Consider the following 16,910-nt stretch of genomic DNA (forward strand, 5'->3'; position numbering starts at 1 on the left):
TAGAATTTGATGACATTTATAAAACCTCATAAAACATATATACAAACGTAATCATGAACATTTGCAGTTTGGGGACCATGTTGGGACCTTGGAGCTCCAATTCACCCTGAAGGATCCATCAACCCTGGGTTAAAAGCCTCTGGCAAGAACTGCAACCTGGTTTCTTAGATCGGCAGCAAGGATGTTAGGGAGAGGGTAGAATTGCGGGTATTGCAGAAGAGACTGTCTACCATAACAGAAGGCTATTGAAAATAGCTGCTGCTTGCTGAATTCTGGCTGAATGCTAGACACTTTGGTAAACCTTTTAATGTATTTAATCTTTATAAAAGCCCTTGGTGTTGTAATTATTACTGTACCAACATGGAAATAGAGGGAAGTGGAGAGACTTGTTCCAGACTGTGTAATTAGTAAGAGGCGGAGCCTGGATTCCAACCAAAGTCCATAGTCTTAATTACAATGGGATACAGGATCTCATGGAATCTAAGCCAAAGTTTCTAATACCTTATTCTCAAGGGTGAGGACCAGAGGTCAGTGCTGTTGACCCTCTAAATAAGCATGCTCAATTAGAATTTATGATTTTGTGTTTTAATCAAATGACAACCAATAACTAATTTAGAAACACCATCCATGCACAAAAAAAAAAAAAAAATGTTGAAAAGAGACAACCAGATTCCAGGTTTGTATACAGCAACTACTTTATTATTCTCAAATGCAAACTCTTTGCATTTAGTTTGCTATTTTACAACTTTACAAACTAGGTATAAAAGACCATAAATAAATGACATAAGTTATGTGTACCTAAAGTTCATGAAGGGGGAAAAAAAATACCTGGACAAATTAAAACAAAATAGAAAATCTATGTCTAATTCAAGACATTGCTTAAAATTTGGGAACATGTGTGAACCAAGCAACGTTCTGTTAATTTCTTTTTCAGTATGAACTAAATTATGATATGCCTTATACATTCTAATTTTAACCACAGTCCTTGCATATCCAACATACTTAGAGTGATACAAAAAAATAAATGCACTCTTCAGTGTGTATCAACGCTCGATGTTGTTTGGAGAATGTTAAATAAGTGAAAATATTGCTTCTAAAACTTTCCTTTACTGGTCAGAATTTAAGTGTCTTCAAACACATATTGAGGCTATACCCGTGTGTGGATTCATACACGTATCCTTCAGACTGAATACGAGAGGTCTCAAAACACACACACCAGCAGTGTCGTGAGCACAATCTTTCTTTAAAACAGTAACTTTTTTTTAAACACACCAGAAAATGTCATTGGTAAGATTGCTAAAAATAACTTGGGGCCAGCAGACACCAGGTGAAACTACTAGATTTGGTGCAGGAGAACAGCTTCACGCTGCTCAAGGGAAGGTCTGTGCATGACAGAGCATTAGAGCTCACTGGGCCGGGGTTTGCCGACCGGCTAGACACGGACCTTAAAATTGGCCTCCTACCCTTAACCTCTGGGAAAGGTGATTTGCTCAGAGATTCAACCTCATTTCTTTATACATATTTTTCAGGCATCAATGCATAGGCACATCCCTTAAAAAATATATTAAGGTCCCCCAAAAGGGGTGAATTAACTTTGTCACTCTGGCATAGAATACAATGCCACACACCCTGTCAGAATGTAATAAATATTTATTGATGATTTTCTCTACTTATTCAACAATAAATGGTTCAGAATCTTTTTTTTCCTCATTTTTCCCTGATTTTGATGTTATAGCTTATATAAATGGCCACAGTTTCTGCAACCATAGCTTAGAATAAGCAAGGCAGCCACTCAAGTAAAATGGCAGTATGTTGGCTGGAGTTTGGTACACGTGTCACATCAATACCCAATCGTCTTCACACTCTGGAACTCCGATTCTAGAAGGCTGATGCTCTTTTGAGGGCAATGGGAGTTAGCTGCATATTAATTACTGTAGAACTTTCCATGTAATTTGGGAACCTGAAATTGCTTGAGGCCATTCGTCCCAACTATGTTAACCTCAAGAGTCACTGGCATGTATTTTTCTGTGATATTAGGAGACAAAGTATTAATCCAGGACACATCATTTGAAAGCTGACACACATATCTATGTTCATCTCCAAAAGTATATGAATTGCATATATTTGTTCTCATTCAGCAAGTTCATTTTTGCAGGAAAACAAAGGCTACTTGTACTCCATTTGGGGGTACCAGACAAATTCCATATCCTTCTCTCTCCATCAAGGATCTGGTGATTCAGATGAGTCCAGTCAGAATTTATAATTTTGATGATCAGCTATCATCTGAATGGATCTGTATTCTAAGTTATTCCACCATTAAGGTGAAAATGCCTCTGTCCAAAGCTGTAGAACTGTTTATTAAGGTTAGTGTGGCAGCTATAAAATACGCGTATAGATGTAGGCCATCTAACCTTTCCAGGTTGTCTTTCCATGGGGATGGGCATGATCTCCCGGCCCACTATGTCATGTGGGTCTTTATCTTGGAACTGCTGGAAAACCAGAACTCCCCAGGTGTAGCATTCCACAACATTCACAGGCAGTTCTACGCATGAAGTTGTACACACGCACACACACACGCGCACACACGCATACATACACTCATACCTATGTACACACATCAAAAGAGATAGTCAGCTCATATTTAGTCTAGGAAAAAAATATATTTATATCACTGCAATGGCACACCCTGGGTAAAATGTTACTTCAGCAATGCATATCATAGGCAGCTCTCAGGAGCTGGTTTGCATGGCGGCACCTGGCCTGGTGTCCATAGTGAAACCTGTAGCCTTTGGTCACATGCTGCCACACCAATGCAGCAGTGACATACAGGAATAAAATATGGAAATACATATAAATAAAACTGCAAAGAGTTTGGGAGCAAGGGCTCTGCAGAGCTGGTGCTGAGAGACAGTCCATTCCTCAGTGCAACCGGAAAACAGATGCTGCAGCTTAAACATTTGCTGTTTCTTTCACTGGGAAAGGAGACCTGAAATCACACGTTTGTTCTCTCCAGGTACGGGTGTTGCTTCATCAGTGTCTTTGCCCCAGAACTGGGATGTTGGAAGCAGAAGAAACACATTTAGATGGAACTGAGGAGGGCGTGTTCTGTTTTCTTCCATGGGCTTTGTAATCAACAGGAAGGGCTGTGAGGCCAAGATAGCAGAATCTACTCCCTGTAGAGAAAAGAACAAGACTTTAGACAAGACGTCGGCCAATATTGCCAGCCAATTGTCAAACACTTTTCTGGGAAAGAAATTAGGGTCACAGAAGCTGGTATAGCTCAGAAAAAGTAGTTCATGGGGGAGAATGAGAACTCTTACTTTCCTCCTCTGAAAAATAGCAATTTTAATAAATGACAAAGACATTACTAACAGCTTAATCAGAACAATTCTGAGATAGACACTATTCTTACTGGCCTGGTGTGGATAAGGAAGTTAAAGGACAGAGAGACTGAGGAAGCTGCCCAATGCCACATGCTTGGAAGTGGCAAAGCTGAGGTTAAAACCAACAACGTCCGAGTTCATTGCGAAGCTTCAACCACCATGTGGAACAGCCTTTCTTTGAAATGAAAATCCTGACTTGGTTCACAATCCACCAAGAGTCTATAATAATGACTGAAAAAAATGCAAAGTAAGAAATAAAAAGCATTGGATATTTTTCCTAAAAGGAAAGTAACTTTTGATAAGTGGCAATATATAAATTAGTGAAGGATATATATAATCCGCATGTAAACAGATGAGGACAGGGAACCTGAGGCCAGGGGCACACAGGTGACTTCCTGCACCAGTGATGGAGGTCTTCTGGGCTCAGGCCTCCTTTGGTACCCCAAGAACTAATCAGCTACAGCCTAGAATTCTAGACACTGGTCCAGAATTGAACAAAGCTGTCACGGAGCAATGGAATCATTCCAGTACCCCACAGTCCTCTTATTTGTCAAATAATTGACTTAAACCAAAAGAAGCCATTCCCTTCTTTCATTTGTGACAACTGACTACCAAGCTTGCTCCTTTGACTCTACCTCCCCCCACCACAGCCATGGTTAGCAGTGGGTGGCCTCCAAGTATAGAGCGTGGATGAAGATGAAAGGGCACCTTTACAGATGACTTTGCTTATACATCTGTTCTATCAAACCACTTGTTTGTCGTGTGTGTGTTTATCGTGTAGGGAAGAATAAATGAAATTTAATTTGAGGTAAGTGATCTTATTTGTAGAAAATGCTTTAGTCAGCTCAGCACTCATAGCACAGTGGTTATGGCACCAGCCACATACACCAAGGGTGGTGGGTTCAAACCCGGCCCAGGCCAGCTAAACAACTGCAACAAAAACATAGCCGGGCATTGCAGTGGGCACCTGTAGTCCCAGCTACATGGGAAGCTGAGGCAAGAGAATCGTTTAAGTCTGAGAGTTGGAGGTTGCTGTGAGCTGTGACATCACAGCACTCTACCAAAGGTGACATGGTGAGGCTCTGTCTCAAAAAAAAAAAGAAAAAAGAAAATGCTTTAGTCTATTTGGAGAGACCAACATAAAATTTTTATGTAAATTATTCAGATAGAAATAAATTTTAAGCAATTTAAAATTGTAAATGTGAGTTAGGGTGTAACTACCATTATCTTTAAGAAGCCACTTGTCAGCACTAAGGCTGTTCATTTGGACAATTACGAAAAAAACTGAAAGAAAAGCAATCATATATGTTTTTCTATGGAAATAAGTAAGCCCATCAACTGTAATTTATCAACCCTGAATGTGCAGGGATGTCATCAGATGGTCATGTGTTTATGGGAAGCACGAGGAAAACGTGAACATGACTGGAGTAAATCTAACGCAAGGCGGACACGCAATCATTTTGCTACTAGAAATTCCCTTCCTGGAGGAGAAAGAGTGACCTTTTAATCATATTTGGCTCCTTACCTTCTGCCAACCCTCTTTCTCACCTAACATCTGGATATCAATGTATAAATATATTTATAATAGTAACTGAGCAATTTAAGGACTTGGTGTGAAAATGAATGGAAACGTGGGAGTTTCTAGTTTCTAGTGGGAAACGTGAGGCTATCTAGTTAATATCAGAATAAGAGCTGAGAAAAGTAAGCCTTCTCCCTCTCTTCAAATGCAGGCAACTCCTTTATCATGGGGGATTTCTAAAACAGAGACCAGACAAAGTATGTGGTCCATGTAAGGTCAAGAGTTAAAGAGAATTCGTTGTGACTAAATAAACAAAGCATTGTTCCTTGGAGTCAGTTATGAAGACATTCAAATGTCTTTACCATCTAGTTCTTCTCATTGCAATAGAGTTTTACTTTTGTGCGTGTCACTGCCCTTCCAATTATAGAATAACCATTTCATAAACGTCAAGGCTAAAGAATGTATGTTTATCCTGCCAGGAGTAATTTGATAGCCTGCCACCTTCCAAGTACATATACATTTACCCCCAAACTCTCATAAATCCACTTAAGGTGAAGATGCTTCATGTGCCTGGCCACCTTCTACTGAACTTCATTTCACCCTACTCTGCCGTGTTGTAATAAAACATCTGGGATTGCAAGAGAAAGACAGATGGGTAACGCTGGGGGGAGAAGTGCACCTTTCCTCCGTGGAGCTCCCCAGGTTTTACAAAAGAACATTTCATAAACACTTGCGCCACCACCACCGTGCATTAGGAAAGGTGTTATTATGAAGGTATCATTATCTCTCCAATTTACAGGTGGAGGATCTAAGAAATAAAGAAAAGTGGAGGAAATTCCCCAGTGTGGACATTGCAGTTGGTGTTAGGATCCACAGCTGCCTAGATGCAGGAGTCTGGCTCCATGCCCTGGGAAACAATGCGACATTCCTATTGTTCTTCCATTTCTCCCCTCAAACTTCATGGAGGCCATGGAGACAGTTAACACTTTCACTGTCATCAGATCTTATTTTAGAAAGTTGGAAAGTCCTTTTTTTGCCTTTCGATTATCTTGACCCTAACCCAAGCATATATTAAAATTGCTAAGATTCAGCGGGTGGCCTGTGAATGAGATTAGACACTATACTGGACCTTTCTTTCATTTTTTTTTTTTTTTTTGTAGAGACAGAGTCTCACTTTATGGCCCTCAGTAGAGTGCCGTGGCATCACACAGCTCACAGCAACCTCCAACTCCTGGGCTTAAGCGATTCTCTTGCCTCAGCCTCCCGAGTAGCTGGGACTACAGGCGCCCGCCACAACGCCCGGCTATTTTTTTTGTTGTTGTTGCAGTTCAGCCGGGGCCGGGCTTGAACCCGCCACCCTCGGTATATGGGGCCGGCGCCTTACCAACTGAGCCACAGGCGCTGCCCAACTGGACCTTTCTTTCAATCCAAGCCTGATTATTTCATTTACAGATACCTGTGGAGTGCAAGCAAAATGACTCCAGCTTAGTATGTAACGTTGAATTGTTAAGCTATTTTGGAATTGACACATTCTCGCTTTTGAAATAGTCTGCTTTGAATATGTTTAGTGTTTAGAAAAGTACCTGAAGTTGTTAATTTTAAGAAAGTAAAACTTTTAATTATTCAATGTATGCAAGGTAATATTTTGTTTTTACTTAAAATATAATAATTATATTATATTACTTATAATAATTATAATATAATAATAAAATAGTATGTAATATAATAATAAATATAATATAATATATTAATATAATAATAAATAATATAATATAATAATAATAATTATAATAAAATAATAAAATTGGTATGTAATGATGAAAAACAAAAATATCCCACAGCTTTGAAGAAAAAAATAAATAGTAAATTTTTTTAAAAACTAGCAAGCAAAAAAACCCAAACCAACCAAACAAACAAAAAGAACACCAAACCTACATTCTTCAACTGTGACACCAATGTCCAGAACTTTTAAAACTTTACCAAAAGTGGTGGTAAAGCAAAAATTGTTGGAATAGTTTCAAAAATAAATTTTCACATTCCTTCCAAATAGAAAAGCTTTTACAACTAATGTTGCAAAAAAGGTTTTTACTAAACTGTCATGATTTGACAGTATCAAATTTAGTATTTCTTGCTCTATAAAAAAATAGCTTTCAAGATAAAACTAAGAGGGGAGAAAGGTCATTAAAACTAGCCAAACTCTTATTTATTTAAAAGTAATAAAAAATGGAATAGAATTTTTTTTGTTTTTGGAGACAGAGTCTCACTTTGAGTAGAGTGCAGTGACATCATAGCTCACAGCAACTTCCAACTCTTGGGCTCAAGAGATTCTCTTCCCTCAGCCTTCAAGTAGCTGGGACTATAGGCACCTGCCATAGTGCCTGGCTATTTTTGGAGATGGGGGTCTCACTCTTGCTCAGGCTGGTCTCGAACCTTTGAGCTCAGGGCAATCCACCCACCTCAGCCTCCCAGAGTGTTAGGATTAGAGGCACCTTGACTTGAATAGAATTTTTTTTTTTTTTTAAGTTAAAATTTGCCCAGTTTAAAGTTAGGCCTTTTGCTTCTGGGAATGAACAAAGCCATTTAATTCACCTATTTCAATAAGAAAATTCTGGGACACAAAATTGAAGCACAGACAACAATAGGTTTATGGATAAAAAATACAAGTACGAGTTTCAGTAGGTCACTTTCTGAAAACATGGAAGGCAAGGTGAGTTCCAAAGCCTAACCTTTGACATTTTGGTGCATCTTCCTTGGCTGATACTGTTTGGTACACAGGTTACTGAAGCAGGACAGAAAATAAAGCTAATGACAACGACTCCCCAGTACTTCTCAAATGAAGCAAACTCTCCAAAAGATGGGGGACACATGACCCAACAAAATTATAGAATATCCCGAGGTTCCTACCTGGTACCTAGAAAACAGTCAATAAATACGTGTGGCCTGGAATGAACGCTCCCAAAGGACAAGGGGAGCTCTTAGAGACCAAAAGCACAGCCAGTGGACATCCAGAACCCATCCCTCTGAACCTGACCTCAGACAGCTGGTCTTTTAGTTCATGGTGGGAACCATGCTGTTTTTGGTATTAAAGAAAGGACTGAAAATCCTAAAAAACATCAAACCTATCTGAGAGGCATGAAAGAATTATTTTCTGTTCAGTGTTTCAAATGAGATCCATTTTAAAAATAAGACCAAAAAAAAAAAAGTTTTCATGGGAGAAAGATTCATTGCTGGTGCATGTGACTTACCTTACATACTTGGGGCTGCTTCTTTAAAAGAAGGAAAGTGTGAAAGTTCCCTAGTCAAGATTGTCTCAGCCCACTATCCAGAAGGTAGTTATGATAAATTTGTAGAGTCCCCCAAATAAGACTTTATATGGCACACCTCAAGCCCCGAAAAACAGACCTCATTTGTACAGTTAGGAGTTATGGGGCTTGGAGTTTTGAATTTTTTAATCCACTTTTTAATTAATCCACTTTCTTTTTCTTTGCAGACCCCCATGTCGTAGTAATCCACCTGGTGGCCTCACCACAGAAGTGGCAACACCGATGGGCCGTGTGTTTTTCACCAGTATTTTTTTCCACGGTATGAACCAAGCCCTAAAAGCCACAGCTGAATCCTTCAAAACTGTTCTGGGCATGGTCTTCATTCCAGTGAAAGAGAAATGACTGTAATTTATACCACAAGCAAAAATGCTACTGTTGTAATTCCAAATAGAAAGAGGATGAGCGATGTCTCAGAGAAGCTCAGTGTCTGACAGCAAATACAGCATCAAAACTCGGAGGCAGTGTTCTATTTCTATAGGTACATGTATTTTACAGATGGGTGGCGGACAGAGTACTTCTGAGAAACAATTCCTTCCAAGTCTAAATCCAAATGACCGGCTGTCATGTCTATAAACCCCACAGTTTCAGCAATCTGTACACCTAGCAATGCTGCAGATTTTTTTCCTTTAATTTCAGAGGGCGAAGACGAAGTAAAAAAAGTGCAGTTCTTCAATTAAAGTGCATGGATGAGGTAAACTAATTTCAAGAGTTTTGAGTTTATTCAGTACTGGCTCAGACAGGAACCATTCTGCCGTGCAGCTGCTGCATTTGGGTCCGCATTGCCTGGATGCTGCTCAAAATCTTATTCTGGTGCGTAATGGCTGTGATGCCGATCCTCGCCAGGTCACTGCACGGAGGGCGAAAAACAGAGGGAGAGAAAAGGTCATGGGGACTGAGAACCTGTTTTTCTGGGCTTCATGCAGACACACATTTGAGTCAGCCACAAATTCGTACAGCACAACAAGGCAGGTATATTAAAAAATGTTTATTTAAGCAATTTAATGCAACGATGTAGGTGCTGTGTGAAAATTACACTCAATTAAAATGAGAGGCATTCCAGTTTTCTTATATTTTTTTAAATGAATAGGATGATTATGCAGCTCAAAGCAAAAAGGAAAATACTATTAAATCTGGATTTACCCTTTGGTGTTACATCGCTGAGTACTTACTCCTGGTTCACGTGCACCACAGCCTCTAGTGTGGTATAACCAGCAGCTGTGAAGTTATCCTTATATCGATCCATTTTAATGGCCTGGAGCCAGTCACCCACTGAGACCACTGCAGAGAATTCAGGAGAGCTTGGATCCAGCAGGGCCGTGTTAGGTCTAGAAATGGAACAAGAAAGTATAAACAAACATCAGCTATCTGTGCGACAGGGAAACTCAGAAGTCAGATTGCCTAAGAAAGGCAAGGGGAGCTGAAAACTGTAAGGTTTCAAATGGAATAACCCCTGTTCCATGTAACCACACGATTTCCCACTCTTAATTTTACAAAGCTGCTAAGGCATGTATCAACCACCCTATTTTTTCCTTAATTCCATTTCCTGCACTTGTTTTATGTGAACCTCTTAGTGCACTAATGTTCACGGCAGGTCTTTAACATCTGAGCCTGGGGTGAGGATCTGGGTAGTCCTTGTGGCTGAAACCTGTCCCGTCTTTGCAGAAAGCGTCCAGTCCCTGCCAGCACTGAATACAGACTTTGGTTCAGCAACTATGGAAACCCTAGTGAATTTTGAGTAAGGAAAACTGCAAGCTTGCAACCTGCCAAACTGGCTAGAAGTGGAGAAAACAGCAAGAATTCAAGTCCAGCAGCTTCCAGCCAGGTCTGCAGGAGGCTCAGTACATGCAGACAAACCTGAGACAGCAGGGAGTTAATCCCCTCTTTAATCAACCCATGCCTGACAAGCACGTGTGCCAAGGCTGGCAGAAAGAATGGCCACTTTGATCACTGTTTGGATTGTGGAATGTGCTTCTCGTATTCCCTTGCTTGGGTTCCTAAATAATGATTTCAACCAATTCAGAGCACTTCTTATTAACTTATTTATTAGTTTACTCATCCCTTAGGCCAGGTGCCTTATATTAGGTCACTATCAAGAGCATTTCCAGGCAGGAACTCCTCTGTTCCTAATGATATTGATATACAATAAATCACACTTACAGCAAGCACTTATTAAGAGAATTATAGTCGTCTTCATCATCAAACTACTTAATAATTATAGGGTAGAACTTCATGGGGGTGAATATTACCACCTTTACTATGATCACCTATACTGCTACTTGTTGGGTAATGTTTTCTTGAACGTACCTTTTCCCTAAAAATAATAAAATGTGTTTGATCTTAAAAATTTAACCTGATTTTTCACTCTGAGATTATGTTTAAGTACAAGTGTTTAAATCAGAATTGGAACATGTATCATTACTACTGAATTTTCAAACCAAAATATTCTTTTATTGTAAAAACAAAAGTAAACCAATATAATACCTTGATTAATTTTCTACATATCAAATTTAATCCAATTGTTTTGAAATTTTCATTTTTACTTAAGTTAATTTGATTTTTATTACTTCCTTTTTTATGTAAATGTTTTAAGAAAGGCTTGTTACATCCACCTGTTTTTGTATGCAAATGTTACCTTGCTTTCATGACCTTTCTTAAACGCATCATTTTAACTAATTGCAATTTTCTGAGTAAATTCCACAGATGTTTATAGCAAGGATAATCACAACCTAATTCTTCTCCCAATTTTGAGTCAATAACCAATGTTACCACATAGAGGTTTAAACATTTAATTGTATGTGGGATGTACAGAAATAATATTCGTTATTAGACAAAAACGAATAGTTTCCACTTATGTCTCACTTTAAGCTGGGACCAGTGTTAATAGGGCAAGATGTAGGTTGTAGGTGCCTGACAAGGTCAAAATGACATTTGGATGGGAATATCTTCACTTTCTGTCGATTAACTCAAAGGGTCATTCTCAAGCTTGTTCTGGAAGTCTTTGTGCTTTTTGTGGAATGCCTAATTTGCCTAATTTTGCACTGAGTCACATACAGTGTTATATTACATCTCATTATCAACAACCAGTAATGAGCACCAAAGCTATGTCTTTACCATCAGTGAGAAAAATTTAGAATTGACAACAGTGTGTCCAACATCTGGATTTGTTCTTTGCTTTGGTACAAAACACTCATTATTTGGTATTAATGGTTGAACAGTTTATACCAGCAGAACAAGTCCCAAAGACCAATATTCTATTTTTATCTCCAGGTCATGATGAGAGAGAAGCCTTGGGAAAGCTCAGCTACCTGCTCATCTCCTGCAGGCCTGAATCGCCTGGTCTTATAATGCCTGTCATCTTAAATAATTTAATTTCAGATAGGACTGGTATCTAGGTGTCTGAATCTTATGCCAGGGAAGTTCAATATCCACTGAATTATAGAACTTAAGGTATCTTTATGTTCTTATAGACTGATACACATCTTTGTTTTCCTCTTTCCCAGGTGACATAATCATTTAGATTTATAAAGCCCTTCTCAAACATTCCTCTCCCTTATCCCTTTTCAGAATATAGCATTTGTGGATCTGAACGTCTCCTAACAGTTCGTTTCATCTCTCTTCCCAAATTTCAGGTCCAGCCTCATATAAACGAAACACGTCATTATTTCTTTCCTGTTTTTGTTTTTAAATACTTTTTCTCACTACTATTTGAAGCTGACAGGTATGAGATTTTCAAAGTGGTGACTATTTAAGGTAGAACTACCTTAAATACTCTACTGATTGAGAAAGAAACCACCCAGAGAGCCTTGAACTAACAAAAAGGCAGAAAATAAAGTGAGTCACCCTTCGCCCGCCACCTCTGCTGTGTTCTTCCAAACATCATTATTAAGTAAGCGTGGCTGACCTGGAACTCTCCGTCCCTGTCCTCTTCAAGCTGTTGGGGTTGCGGATGAGTTTGTCCAACATGTTGACAATCTGCCCGAATTTGGGCCTGTCACTCCTCTCCTTCTGCCAGCAGTCCAGCATCAGCTGGTGGAGTGCAATGGGGCAGTCCATTGGCGGGGGTAGCCGATAGCCTTCCTCGATGGCTTTAATCACCTACGGAAGACAACAGGATGGTACGTTAAGTTGCCAGGCAAGCTGCTATTGGAGGGTCACCCTCCAGGTTGGCATGTTTCTTGTACATTAAGCTGCCAGCGAGCTTAAGCATGGGAACAGCTCCAATTCCTTCTTGGAAGCCAAAGCTGGACCTGAGAGAGTATCGCTGGCAACAGAAGAGGGAAGCCAACTGTTGCTATGAGATGTTCTCAGATGGCTAGCAATGCCAACCTGAAACTCCAAAGCAAAGATGCATCGTTGTCGAAAGAGGTCAGAGCCCAGTGGATCAGCCACACGGTGTCAGAGTTTGGACAGGGGCCCTTCAGATCACATGGCCCTGGCTCTGTCCTCTCCATCCTGCGTTCAGCATCAGCACACCTAAACAGTCTTAGCAAAAGAGATTCTGACCTGACGCTAAAGACTGCCCTTAGGAAGTGATTAGTGGTTGTCTCCAAAATGGAACTCATTTTGCATCGTTGTAAGCCTGTGTCTTCTTGCTCAGACAGTTCATGAGCGGGTCCACAATCACAGCCCACTTCCAGACACTGAGCCATTTTTCCTTTTCAAAGACTCTACCCTCACACAATGATTCTGTGTTTCATTCTTGGTCTCAGTAGTCTGTCAAATGACTCCATTCAGAGTCAGTAAATGGATTTTTTAAAAAGTGTTAGCAAAACAACAAAAAATAAATCCCCCTTTTTAGGGCATTTCTATGTTAAAGGGGACCATTACACATCTAAGAAAGGACATCATAATGGTAGATGATAATTATCTTATTGTCCAAGCCTAGCAGAATTTTGTTACTATCTAACAAGACAAAAATAAATATTTCATAGATCTCTCTACTAATTCTCAATTTTCTAATCTGTCTTCACCAGCATTACATTATTTGGGGGATTCTCTAAATCTCCCCCCTTCTGGGGGCTATAAATTCTAGTGAAGTAATGTGGTCTGACATGCCAGATTTACGGAGGGGAATCCCTTCATACCTTCTTGGTTACTTCCAGGCTTTGTTTGGGGTATCCTCTGAGTTTCTGGAGGTGCTTTTATTTGTTTGGGGTTTTAAAAAGTTTTATTTGTTTTAAGTCAGTCCATTTTGGTTTTCTCTTCCTACCAAAGAGACAGTTGCTGGAGCAACAGCCAGTGGTTGTAGCTGTCTCAGTGACCACACTGGACTCACCCAGAGGTGGGCCTAGTGACCACTGAGCAGTTGGCCTCCAACAGGGAATTCGGCTGGGTCCAGTTGCTCTGGATTACTATGACTGTGGACTTTTAAATCAGTACTCAGCTTCAGTTTATGAATGTCTTGTGACTTTTGAAGCTCTCTGGTCCTTTTCTCTCCGGTACTTCACCAGCATCTTCTCGTATCTGTTTTATCTACTTCTCCTTCTAAAGCAGACTTCTTTATGCGTCTTTCTGAACCTCATTCTATTTATTTCCAGCAATTACACTAGGGTCAGTTTGAGCCTCTGGTTTTCTTTTATCTTTTGAGGTACATGGTGTTGATTTCAGACTAGATGAAAACATTATATACTGAAACAATAAGAATGTAGGCACCACTGCTCTGACGCCAGGGTAACACGATGCCTTATGAGCCCTCAGAATGACTATTCCTCTTTTATGGCTTCCTATCTGCTGCCAGCTTGGAAGATGACTCAGGGGTTAAAAAGCATATTTTCTGAGTTTACTGCTGAATATTTGGGGGGGGGATGTGCAGAAAAGCAAACAAAAAACTTGCTAAGTCTAACAGATTTTCAACAGTTACTTTCACTTCATTTACCATATGCCAAAAATGAATTCTATTAATGAACTAAGAAACAGTTCCTGTTGATTCCTGTTCTACCCAGAATCCAACACAGAGATAAATGATAGATCAATATTATTGATAACAGGGTGGTGCCTGGGGCTCAGAGGAGTAAGGCACCAGCCCCATATGCCGGACGAGGCAGGTTCAAACCCAGCCTCGGCCAAAAACTGCAAAAAAAAAAAAAAAAAAATTATTGGTGACTGAGGAATGGCTTCAGATACTTCTTCATGGATACAGTCAGGCCACTAAAACTTAAAAAAAAAATTGTTTAAATATATATGGAGACTGTCAAAATTATATGTCTGAAAATATTTAAGGTAAGAAAGCTTATCTTTAGATACTCTGCTTTTATGAACATTTGGCCACAATTCAACTGAAGTCAAAGAAAGCTTGGGCATCAAATAATTACAGGAAGAAAAGTAAACTTGTGCACCACTTGGTCATTTAGATTGTTGGTTCCTCTGAGAGTCTAGCCTGAGTCCAAATGTTGCTACAAGAAGCTACTTGAAGGTGTCTGTGTAACATAATCACACTTAGACAATAGATTACACACCACTCACCTCTACTGCCTTTTTGCAGCCTATAATTATCTATCACTTAAGCTAGCTGCTGTTTTTCTTCCCATCTGCTATGAATCTTTCTTTATAATTTACAGATAATACATTTTCAACACCACCATTCCCTTTCATCTGGGAAGAAGGGATTTCCTTTCTCCCCGCTAGACATGGAGTACATTAGTGTCTCTATTGCTCTGAAGAGTCTTTAACTAATAAAACAAACTGCATCCTACTTTTTAAGTACACCTTATTCTTCCTTTAACTGTCAAGGCTTTGCAAATTCCCATTGTTTCAGGAAGACAAGGCAGACGGTTAAGTAACAGAGAGAATTCTTGAAAAGACTTTCCAACATATAATTCTAATTGATAAACCGGAAACTGTACATTTGTAAACACTCTCTGATAATGTTTTAGCTCATACATAAAAAAAATTTAAAAAGTTCAAAAAGTATTGATGGCCATTTAATATAAAACTTGTCCAAATTTAACTAAAACATATTCTAAGCAGGCCCCTTGATCTAGAGCTTTTTCTGTTTTGTTTTGTTCGTTTCCTTCTCACTGGAGATGTTTGTAATTAAATTCTATAACTCTGGAATCTTATTAGTGTCATTATTGAATGCTTTTCTGAAATTGCAGGCATCGTGGACACTCCCTTACGATGTAGTCCAGATGGTACATTTAAAGGGATGTGCATAATTTACAAAGGGTCATTTAGTGAAGCTTTATTTTAGAGTCCTCAAGGGGCAAGCTCTAATTACAACTATGCCAGCTTTAAAATATTCACTACTTTTCTTTCCACAAACCTTTCATGTCAATTTAATCACATGTGAACTTTGTTCACATAATCTTTGTATTTTACTAAAATTCAAAATTAAATTTTCAGTATGATTTTGAAAGTTCATCAATATTGCATATTCTTTATCTAACGTTCTACGCACCTGTTTACCTATGTCCCGTACTATACCATGCAGGCCATCTAATTTTGCTCCTTGAAATCTATGGTTATTGTGGTTACAAGCTTGAACTAGACTACTTGACATAGTAAAAGAGCCTTGAATTTAACGTACCATTTCAAATCCAACATTGACTCCACCATATAATACACACAACTTCCTTTCTGAATCTCAATGTAAGTACATCTATTTCCAAATATAGAGACTTACGTCTTGATTGGACATATCCCAATAGGGTCTTTCTCCATACGACATCACTTCCCACATAACGATTCCATAGCTCCATACATCACTTGCTGATGTGAATTTACGATAGGCAATTGCTTCTGGCGCGGTCCACCGGATAGGAATCTTGCCACCCTGTGAATATTTAAATCATAAGTTATTCCCTAAGTACATCACTGATGTGCCATTTTAAATTCTGAATGTAGTTCCTGGTTGCCAAACAGGACAACAGCATTCCTGAGATAACTCTCTAAACAATAATAAGTGACTTGTTCATCTTAACTAAAGTCTTCTAGGTTGAAACCATTCTCATGCTTTCTTTAGTCTCAGGGAAGGGAATAAGTAATCAGTCCAATTATTTTTTAAAAGCCTGCCTATTATCCAAGCTCTGCTTAAGGCAATATTGTGGAAGAGGGAGGATTTCAGGTTTGACAAAGTACATATGTTTTACAGGACATATCAATGGACATGTAGTTGGTGTGGGTTTCAACTTCTTAGTGGAGTCTCTCGCCCAGCCGTACAACGAAAAGCAATACTTACTACTGCTTCAGAATTCATGACCGAGGGGATTTAAATACGAAAATTTCTATCCGTGACATGCATACCTACTCTAATACAGCATAAGAGGCATGCCCAGTATGACTAGAATTATCCTAAATAGGCTCTTTGAGGAAGTCAAATACTATCAGATCCTAGACCTATTACTGATTTTAACAGAGTAATGGCAGGATTTTAGTTTTTATTTAATCTGTTTGAAACTTGTAAAAATGGTAAAGTAACAGAACACTAACCAGGAAAAGTTTAACATGCATTTTTTTGAGCCGCAAATGTCTTTTGCTTGTGTATATTTATTATGAGGTATTTTTTAATCAATTTTCAAATTTCCTAGGGTTCTATCTGGAGAAATTAATTCAACTTAAATTCAGACTCTTTAGCTGTCCAAAATGGACATCATTTAAAAAGTTTTCTTTTGATTTTTTTTTTCTTTTAGAGATACAGTCTCACTTTATCACACGCGGTAGAGTGCCCTGGCATCACAGCTCATGTCA

General features: G+C 39.0%; 1 protein-coding gene across 1 annotated transcript in view; it reads right to left on the reverse strand.

The window, feature by feature from the left end:
- Nucleotides 1-2,640: 2,640 nt before the first annotated feature.
- The window catches only part of EPHA4 (EPH receptor A4), a 156,844-nt gene continuing 142,574 nt past the window's right edge, over nt 2,641-16,910 (reverse strand). Inside the window, exons 14-18 of the mRNA XM_053597370.1 lie at nt 15,847-15,996; nt 12,127-12,320; nt 9,395-9,550; nt 8,148-9,072; nt 2,641-3,173 (exon numbers count right to left, since the gene is read on the reverse strand). Coding sequence (XP_053453345.1) covers nt 8,958-9,072; nt 9,395-9,550; nt 12,127-12,320; nt 15,847-15,996 — 615 coding nt within the window. The 3' untranslated portion in view covers nt 2,641-3,173; nt 8,148-8,957. The remainder of the gene's footprint in view (nt 3,174-8,147; nt 9,073-9,394; nt 9,551-12,126; nt 12,321-15,846; nt 15,997-16,910) is intronic.

Source organism: Nycticebus coucang, chromosome 7 (assembly GCF_027406575.1).
Source record: "Nycticebus coucang isolate mNycCou1 chromosome 7, mNycCou1.pri, whole genome shotgun sequence".
Lineage (NCBI taxonomy): Eukaryota > Metazoa > Chordata > Mammalia > Primates > Lorisidae > Nycticebus > Nycticebus coucang.